Source organism: Dendroctonus ponderosae, unplaced genomic scaffold (assembly GCF_020466585.1).
Source record: "Dendroctonus ponderosae isolate FM_Combo_2020 unplaced genomic scaffold, Dpon_F_20191213v2 Dpon_F_20191213_1, whole genome shotgun sequence".
Classification (NCBI taxonomy): domain Eukaryota; kingdom Metazoa; phylum Arthropoda; class Insecta; order Coleoptera; family Curculionidae; genus Dendroctonus; species Dendroctonus ponderosae.
The window spans coordinates 33160523-33170581 of record NW_026017110.1 but is presented as its reverse complement, the minus strand read 5'-3'; the positions used below and the strand labels follow the sequence as shown (position 1 = coordinate 33170581).

At 35.3% G+C, this 10059-nt stretch overlaps 1 protein-coding gene across 2 annotated transcripts in view; it reads right to left on the bottom strand.

The window, feature by feature from the left end:
• Nucleotides 1-10059, bottom strand: part of LOC109533286 (juvenile hormone esterase-like) — a 20108-nt gene that overhangs the window by 8175 nt on the left and 1874 nt on the right. Inside the window, exons 2-8 of one of the 2 annotated variants that reach the window (XM_048663835.1) lie at nucleotides 9751-9885; nucleotides 9548-9688; nucleotides 9340-9490; nucleotides 6931-7107; nucleotides 6658-6857; nucleotides 5214-5358; nucleotides 2988-3160 (exon numbers count right to left, since the gene is read on the bottom strand). In XM_048663835.1, coding sequence (XP_048519792.1) covers nucleotides 2988-3160; nucleotides 5214-5358; nucleotides 6658-6857; nucleotides 6931-7107; nucleotides 9340-9490; nucleotides 9548-9688; nucleotides 9751-9885 — 1122 coding nt within the window. Of the gene's footprint in view, nucleotides 1-2987; nucleotides 3161-5213; nucleotides 5359-6657; nucleotides 6858-6930; nucleotides 7108-9339; nucleotides 9491-9547; nucleotides 9689-9750; nucleotides 9941-10059 lie in introns of those variants that run through there. The other variant, XM_048663831.1, reaches the window with a different exon arrangement.

Genomic DNA, 10059 nt, shown 5'->3' with positions numbered 1-10059 from the left:
ACTGTAGCATTTCCCCTGAACTAATCGCATATCCGCAAATTCGTGAAAGGAAATTGAAAGTAAGTCACAGTTTGACAAATTATTGTTATTATTGATAAGAGCTATCCACCTGTAACTATCTGTTAATGACAAAAAATATCATTGCCGATGTGCCTTTTTAAAAAAAATTTCGCAATTTGAAGCAAAGATCCTAATTTTTTTTTTGAATGCTTAATAACAAAGCTGACATTCGATTTTCAACTGATAATATCTTTATAAAATTTTTAATTTTTTTCTAGTACCCACCAAGTGAGCTCCTATTACACCTTAGAAAATAATGACTACATTTTTGAATCACCCTGTATATTTGTTTGAATAGTGGGTTCTTAATGCTATTTTTAAAAGCATATCGGACGATATTTAATTTTAATTATTTTCGATTTTTGCCCGATTGGTTCTTGATTTAAACGTACTAAATTTTTTATTAATTTTTCATCAATCACATATCACACGGTGACCTTGATCTTCCATTCGAGGATTTTGCAATGCATCTATTGGTTCCAAAAGAGTGATATTTACCATTCCGATTGTGTGCGTTAGAAATTTAAAAACTAAAGAAATGTTTAAGAAGTATTTTTCTTCATTCTTGATTTTAGGCGAATCGCCCGTTCAATTATTGTTCACTTGCGTAAGCCTGTCGCTCCATCGTTTCCTGGGGCGTCCAACGTCTCTTCGTCCCAATGGCCACTTGTCGCGAGCGATTCTCACAAGTCTGCGGTGGTCCATCCTGCTTATGTGCTCATTCCATTCGTTCCTCCTGTTTGCTACCCATTCATTTATATTCCTAACAGTACGGGCTGTTCTGATATCCTCGCTTCTCTCTTTATTCAGCAGTGTCTTTACGGTGATTCTACGAAGTATTTTCACCTCAACTGTCTCTAGCAGTCTTTTGGTTTTCGCTATTTCCGGCCTGGTTCCTGCGGTATATATCATCACCGGCCTCACGACGTTTTTGTAATACCATATGACATTCAGACAGCCAGCTATTCTAATTGCTTTTATTGTTTGATCTCTCACCTCTGCCTCAAAATCCCCAAAGCCGGAAAGATAGTTAAATTTAATTTTCTGCTCGATTACTCTACCGTCAAGTTCCAGTTTGCATCTTAGAGGGGTTTTTGATGTTGGTAAACACTTTGTTTTGGTTAGCGATATTTCCATATTTAGAGACTTGGCTGTCAGGTTGAATAAGTGTAATAACCTTTGTTAGTCATCTCCACTTTCTGCAATGAGAGCGGCATCGTCAGCATAACAAAATATAACTATTTCTGCATCCCCTGTTTTGTATCCCTTTAGCCCTCGAAGACTTCAAACAATTTCTTCCATTATTAAATTGAAAAGGGTGGGAAATCAACAAAACACATATACGCTGGCTTGTTGCATTCAATCGATTTCTCGACTATTTGTCTTAATACGAACACGGCGTCTGTGCAATATCTTCCCGATCTGAATCCCTGTTGTTCGTCTGCCAACGATGTAAGATTGTTGATTTTGTTCGTAATTACTTTAGTTGTTAGTTTCAGAGCAGAGCTTAAAAGATTTATTCCTCGATAATTTGACGGTACTCCCTTGTCCCGTTTCTTTTTTTGAAAATTAGCACAGTAGTGCTGGTTCGCCATTCATCTGGGATTTTATGTTGATATATAATTTTCTGTATCAAAGTTGTTAATTCTTCTGTTAGTCTTTGCGCACCGTATTTGAGCAACTCATTTTGGATATCATCTTGCCGGCGGCTTTTCTAATTTTTAGTTTTTGTAGTGCGTTTTCTACGTCGGATGCATTGATCGTGGCATCTTCGTCAATAGTTATTTCTGGTCTGGTAGGCTCGTCAGCCGTGTTTGTCCTTTTCTACGGATCGCTTTAATATCTGATCCACTGTTTCTTTTTTATGTGGGTTAGTTCTAAAAGTTCATTGACTTCCTTTCTCTGCGATCTTATAAATCGCCATATCTGCTTTTAAAGCCCGTAGAAATCACTTTCCAGGCGTCTGGAGAACATTTCCTAGTAATCGTTACTAAGTTTTCTCATTAATTCTTTAGTTTTGTTCCTAACTTGCTTATATTCATTAGGTGATTCTGGCGTTCGCAAAGTACAATATCTTAAGTAGGCTTTGATTTTTTCTTGGCACTGTTCCTTGACTTCTGGATGGAACCATGGACGGTGTCTTGTGGTTGATTACTTGGTTTACAATTTATCGTAAGTACATAGATATATCATTAGTTTCAGCACATTCTCGCTAACCCTTTGTTTAATTTCTGGGACTTTTACGTTTCCAACTCGGGCATTAAAGTCCCCAAGCACTATCATGGGTTGGTCACTTAGTAGTCAGTCAATTGTGGCTTGGAGTTGATCAAAAATCGAGTCTCTCAGGAGTTGCGGTCTGTTGCCTTCTGGTGCATATAATGATAGTACATTTATTGTTTGGTCGTCGTTTGGTCACGATATATTCTGCATATTTGTTGTCAAGAAGTATTGCAACAAATAGCCTTGAATAAACAAATTTCGAATGGTATTTGCTGATATATGCTGGAACACTTTGAGGCCAAATAAAAAGCAATACTTAGAATAAGACACGGAATTTGTACTCACATGTCTTGGGGTTTGGATGTAATTATCCAAATCCCGTTGAAACTCTACCAAATCACCAACGTTAACCCAGCCGACAAATTTTAAGAAACCAAATACAAGCACAGAAATGACATCAATTCAAAATTTAACTTTTCATCTGCGTTTCTTAAAGATTTTGAAAAATTATAAGGCTGTATCTAAATATCGTTAAAACATATGATCTATATCACATTAAATTTTAAATCTTTAGTTTACTATAATCTTTTCGAATGTCGGTAGGTCTGGATTTCTATTTCAAGCCAAATACATCCCCAACCATAAGGAGTATTTAAGAATTTACTGTGGTCTAACTGCGTTTAAAAACATTCAAAAGATCTACCTACCCGTATATACTGACCCAAATGTTCTGCGAGTGTTTCATTTCCAACGTAAATGCTTCGAATTTTTTTGCCAACTTCATAAGAGCCAACATCAGCCTTGTAATTAAAATTAGCTGGAACTAGTGAACTAGGAGTTTCATCCGCACCCTCAGCATATTTCATTAAAGCGCCAATATCTAAAATTCATATGTTGTCTACATGTTTCATTTTAGAAGCACTACTCTTATTTCATAGGTGTGAAAGATTCCGTTTATTTGTTACAAAGCAACAACAACCTATCAACATTTGATTTTACGTCCTGAGCTTACACTAGAAGTATTCGCCAAACCAAAATTACCAGAGTCCTAAAAATTCCAATACAAGGTAACGATGTTGGGGCTAACTCATCTAAAATATTTTCAAGGCGGTACCACTTCCCGTTATACCGGTTGTAGGTACTTACTCGCCTAATTTTAATGGATATATTATTACATTATAAGTATATTATTACACTTTTGAATTCTCGGTCGGATTTTTGGGTCATTTTGTTAAATGAATTGGGTACGAAATTTCAACCGTTGTCGATTAATATCCATTTTTCCAAAAAAATTGACAGGTGTAGGCTTGGAAATAATTCGTTGTTGCGCCTATTTAGGTCAATCAATTTTAATAAAACCTTAGTTTGATGTAGCCAAAGGTGCCATCTTTCAATGTGCTAAAAATGAGTTTTGCATCTCTTATGAAAAAGAAGTTATCGAAAATTAAAAATGACTGCCAGAAAAGGCATATTAGCCAAAATGGAAACCCCTATTTTTTTCTATTCAGATCGATTTCAGAATTCAGATCGATTGAAAAATTAAGGCAAGTTTCCGACCATCAGCAGATACTGTAAGACGTCTGATTCAAAATTTGGAACAGTTTGGCACATTTAAATACTCTGCTGTTGATAACGAGCCAAATGAGATAACCACTTTAGCGTATTTCCGTGCATATCCTTACAATTATATATATATATATATATATGTATACGCATGTCTTTCTGTGAGACTATTTTACTAAAAATACAAAAAATTCCAAATTTTTTGAGTAATATTATATGGACGGACGAATCTAAATTTACTAACAATGGCATGTTTAATAGGCGAAGCATGCATTACTGGAATAACGACAGTAGCAATCCTATTCGCGAATGTCATTTTCAAGAAATTTGGAACTTTAGTGTGTTTTGTGCTATTCGTAATAACGAAATTTTTCACGTCTATTTTTACAACGAAAATTTGAGAAGTTAGTAGTTAATAGTTGACTTATGCATTTTATAATTACTGCATGTATGTATTTAATTTCTAGGGGAAATTTATCTTGCAATTTTAAATACTGGAATTGAACCCAGAATAAAGTAATGTAAAGCGGGACATTTTATGGTACCAACAAGATGGTGCGCCCGCTCCCTCACAGCCCCAATGCCGTTTCCATAAAACTTTACGAAATTTTTGAAGGTCGTTGGTTTTCCAATAAATCAACGATCCGTTTCAATGGCCGCCTAGGTCACCTGACTTTAGGCGCATGGATTTTTATCTTTGTGGTCGAATTAAAGATCTTGTTTATGCTACACCATTAACAACCAAAAAAGATTGCATTGTAAGGGTGCGAAATGCCTTCAACTCTTTTTCCCCTGAAAAGCTTTAGAGAGCTACAAATGGAGCTGTTCAACAATACCTTGCATCTAACGGACAACATTTTGAACATTTATTGTAATTAAAACTTGAACAAGTAATAAATAAGTAATAAAAATTATAGTAGATTGGTAGTTTATTGAAAATAACTATGAAACTGTTTTGCACATTGAGACATGGCACCTTTGGCTACAACAAGCTGAAGTTATATTCAAATTGATTCACTTAAATAGGAGGAACAACGAATTATTTCCAACCCTGCACGTGTTAATTTTTTTGGAAAAATGGATATTATTCCACAACGGTTGAAATTTCGTACCCAGTTTATTTAACAAAATGACCCAAAAATCCGACAGAGAACAGGTATTCCATTTAAAAAACGCGAGTAAGTACCTACTTCCGATATAACCGGAACTACTGCCTTAAAAATATCTTAGATGAGTTAGCCCCAACATCATTACCTTGTATTGGAAGTTTCAGAACTCTGAAAGTTTCTGTTTGGCGAATACTTCTAGTGTAAGCTCCCAAAGACGGACTCTGTATATATTGTCAGAAACGTTACACATGTATACTGTACCGTTAGCCAAAGAAATTTTTTCCTCTGAATTTACCCCAATTATTGTCGGTACTTGTGTGTAGTTTCCCGAATCGAATAACTCAAACATTGCTTCGCTTATAAAAGCGTCAGCATGATATGGTTCTATAACTGGAAGTGCTTGCTTCTGAAAAAAAAATCACTCGGGTATTACTTGATTTCTTTGTTGACATGGAATCGTTTTGTCTTAAATTGCTATCAAAATTTTAATATAAATTAATAACCAAATGGCCAAAAGATTTTGCAACACCTAAAAATATTATTTTTATGTCGTTATTGTTGTCGTATAAAGCAGTTTTAAAGAAAAAAAATGAGTCCGGGCGAATTAAAAAATTGTTGCAACAGGTCGTGAGACAATTAGAAGATAAGGAGAAGAAGAAGATCTACAATAAAACATTCACGTGAAGAGAAGTAACGTAATTGATGACAATTTTGACAGCGATTCAGACCAGGACCAAGGAGTTGCTGAAAGTAACGTTTATTGCAGTGAGTCTGAACAATAAGCAGATGAAGGACAAGCAGAATTTGAACCACGCAAACAAGACATCATCAAGACAAGATTATCAATTATTTATTGGAAAAAAACAATGATTACCTATCATTTTTAGATTTCTATTTTCAAATTTTTTACTTATTTTTTTAAATTTTGTTAGCATTTTTTCAAGTATTATTTATAGAATTGCATTTATTTTGGGTTACTTGTTTTAATTTCACTTATTAAATACATAATAAAGTAGTAAATGACGTTTTTGTTAAAGAAAAGCATTTGCGGTGCAATAGCCGCGGCGCGCCCGTTTGTGAGATTTTTAAAGGCGCGCCCACTGGAGGGTTAATTTAAATTAACAAAATCGTGTTCTATTTGTTAATGTGTGTTTTGGCCTGGCTTTTAATTTAAGGCGTGTTAAAAAATAATCTATTTTTAGTGTTTCATAGTCACGATTGGTTTACATTTACAGAGGTTTTTCAAACATGCACTGGACTTATGTCTGGATCTACACTGAATCAATCCAGTCTAAGCTTTCGACGAATACGCTGTTAAAGATGCAGGCTAGTCGTACTTGCAAATCGTTAGAAATACATTATTTTTCCGTCGGCGTAAAGTCCCGGAAAACTGAGCGGTTTCAATTTTATCTTTCTTTGACTTCCAAACCACATTGAAGTGGTTAATTTTTACTCTACTCCGGTGGATGCTGTTTATATCTCGTCAGTAAGTTATCCGCTTGCTCAGTAATATTATGTGTTTGTTAGAGCCTGTTATCACATTATTGTAATGCTACAGAAACGTATTATTACACTGAAGCATTTCGAAATTCGCAGATTTTCTTGTCCAGAATTGGAAGCCGATATTCAGTGAATTCCCTTCTGAAGGTTGATATTACTATTAAAAACAATTTAAAAGTTTCTATTAAATTGAAAATTCAATTACCCCTAATGCGGCAGTTGAAGCAGTATCTATAATTTTTGAATCAACTCCTTGTAGAAATTCAACCAACTCGTTGGTGTCGAGTTCTGTTATAGTACTGTCTATAGTATTGGCCAATTCGATTGCATAGCCGTATGGATCATTCTGATAAGCCCAAGTATTCAGAGGTGAACCACTTTCAATTATTGCTGCTCTAAACAAACCTGAAAAATATATTTATCTTGTAACAATCGCATTCGTCAAAATGTTTAAACAATGCATAGTTTAAGAATTTGCCTTGGGACTTATCACTAAGCAGTTGCCAGCCGACTGAAGATCCTCCAGCACTTTGTCCTGCAATAGTAATTCTGTCGTTATCGCCTCCAAACAGGTGCACATTTTCGTAAGTCCATTTCAAAGACAAGCTTTGATCTTTCAGGCCAGCATTTCCAGGCGCAGACAGGTCGCCAGTTGCTAAAATATGGTTTAAATAATAGCATTTTTAGCAGTAATCCGAAAATGGAATAGGAGCAACAGTTTTTTTTGTTTAAACGTGCAACTGCCTTGATCTTGTACAAAATCCCGTTCAGATTTTGCACCTTAAAAATAATACCACGCAAATGAGATCCAATTTTGGACGACTCAAATGAAACGTGAAAATATTGTAGGGCGATATAACAATCTGCGGTCTTGGTTGACATTTTATAGAGTTATCCAGAAACATATTATGTTGACCGTCTAAAGTATAATTTAAAAAGTTTGTCATTTCCAACTCAGATTTTACATTAAAAAACTGTAGGCCTGGGTACACTGTGTTGAGTTGCGCTTTTGAATTGATGCCTCTCTGTGAGTTGGTGAGAATTGCGCTTGTGGCGAAATAATTCTTGAACTTTTAAACAACACTTGTAATTAGTTGAAATTTCGTAGATTTCCATCATCGCTCTGACATTCAGCAAATTTAATTTTTAAGTAATTTACTCGCGTTTTTTTTGTTTAGTCAATATTTTTAGAAAACCAAAACTTATTTGCTTGTTAACTTTAGTTTCGGAGTTGTGCATTAATCACTGCACTGCATCTGAGTGCAATTCAGACAAATATAAATTACTCTAAACTTAAAATTAAATTAGATAAACATCGGCGGCTGGAGCGTTTTTCAGTTCGTTGTAAACTTTCGTTAAGTTGGAACGTAAATTTTGCCCTTGAAAATGTTTCAATGCAAACAGGCACTTTCTATAAAAATGTCAACAATAAACAAATTATAATCGAACTGCCAAGCAACAGCAGCATAAAGAAAGATCGAACCTGCGAATGATTATTTAATAACGTTTATTCTGTATTTCAGTGCCTTTTTTCCGAAAAGGTGTTTGAATATTCAGTTTGCTACCACCAGTGGACGAAATCGGCCGATAATCCTTTGTGTTGTGGGAATCGCGTTCTCAGATGGGAAATATGGAATCATTGTGACCTTTATGGCAAGTGCGGCAGTTTTTGAAATAGTGAACTTTTTGAGGATGAACGGGCAAAAAATTTAGGATAGGGCCCCGGCTTGCAGAAAGCTGGTAAGAGTGATCAGTAATCTATAAATATTTTAGCTTGAACTGAGCTTGGTTTTATGGAGAAAGTTTTATGGATGCATTATATTTTCCTTTCTTTGCTGTGCTGATTTCAAGTTTGGCTTTGAACAGATTTTCTGCTGTACTAAAAACATTTTCTTCTTTCTGTCCAGGTGGCACTACGCAGCTAAGCTTAGCATTACGTTGCCCCTGGTTGGCATGTACATGTAGAACTTTTAGCCCCATATTCATCAACTGACTTTTAGCGTGGATTTCGTATCAATTCTTGAGAATGGAAGTGTCAGTAAAAGAACTATTGGTTCTCTCGAAGTAATTGTTTAAACGTTGGTAATATGTTGGGCGGCTTTGTATTTTTTATGTATATATACATATATATATATATAGGTTCGTCTGAAGCTTTTCGCTAAAGAACAGCTTCAGATATGAAAATCTAGGTTCCAGTATTCAATACAAGAAGCATCAGCTTACAGTTAGTGTGGATATTTGGTTATGATTAAGCCATTGATTCCTTCACAATAAATGTTTAAAGTTTGGGAATACTTTGGGCGGTTCTGCATTTTTGCATCTAGCTCATATAAAGCTTGTGTTCAAAGAACCGTTTCAGGTATGCAAATATGGGTACCAGTTTCACGTTTTGTTGTATAAAAAAATTAAGATTTTTTAAATTGTGAAATAGACTAAAACATGACGCCGCCTTGTTTGACGTTGTTCAAGAACCATTTAAGCCACAGAGTTCGTTTTTATATCATTGGAGAAAAAATTGCTATTTCGTTGCTGTTAACACAACGCTATAATGGCTATATCACAAAAAATCACACGAAATTTGAATATCAAAAATGCGTGACTGCAAAGCAACTGCACCGGTGAGTTATTGCGCCGGTGCGTTGGGTTGGCGCCAACTCCTGAAAGCTGAGTTACCCATGCCTAACTAACTGCATATTTGCATTTGAATCACTTTCAATTAATGTTATTTTTATGTCAATGGAATTTTGATTGAAAATGACTTCACAATAAAGTGGCTAAAACATAAAACCAGTGACTATTTTTTTAGATGCCCAATTATAATAGAAAAAATAGGCATTTCCATTTTGAATCTATATCAGTCACGTCAATATTGACGCAATTAAGATACCCAAAAATCCAAACGGTCCCACTCGATAATTTGGGATTACGACGACAATATCCTCATCCATCCAATATTGGGGCCACCAGTCAGCGCATCCATTTATAAATCCTCCGCCATAGATCCAAAAGACTACTGGCAATTTAGAAGCATTTATTTCCTGCAACGCGTGTAGTGTTTGGCTCGGCCCTCGAAATAGTAATTAAGTACTGCTTACCCTATCCAGTATGGGAGTGAAAACGTTTAAGTAGAGACAATCCTCATTCTCTCTACCAAAATCACGAGTAACTGAGTAACAACAGTGTTTCAATTCAGTGGTTTCCAAAGTTTCATTCCAGTTATCAGGAGCTTCGGGTGCCTAGTTATATGATGAAATAAACAACACGGCATCAAATCAAATCAAATTTCAAAATATTTTACCTGAAATCTTAATGGTCCAAGTGGCGGTTTTGCGAAGGGAATACCTTCGAATGCTTGATATGTTCTGTTGGTAAAACTCTGTACTTCGTGACCTTTTATCTGTCCTTGTGGAAGTGTTACCAGGACTTGCGCAGCCTTAGAAAATATATAATTTATTTTTAATTCGTTTTGTTCCACTATCATATATCTACTAAAAATTACAATATCTATAACATTCGAAAAATTTGCACAACTACAAAATTCATAGTTTAAATAAATATTCTATGGCAATAGCAGATAAGTCATACTTTTTATGGCAGCCCCGCTCCC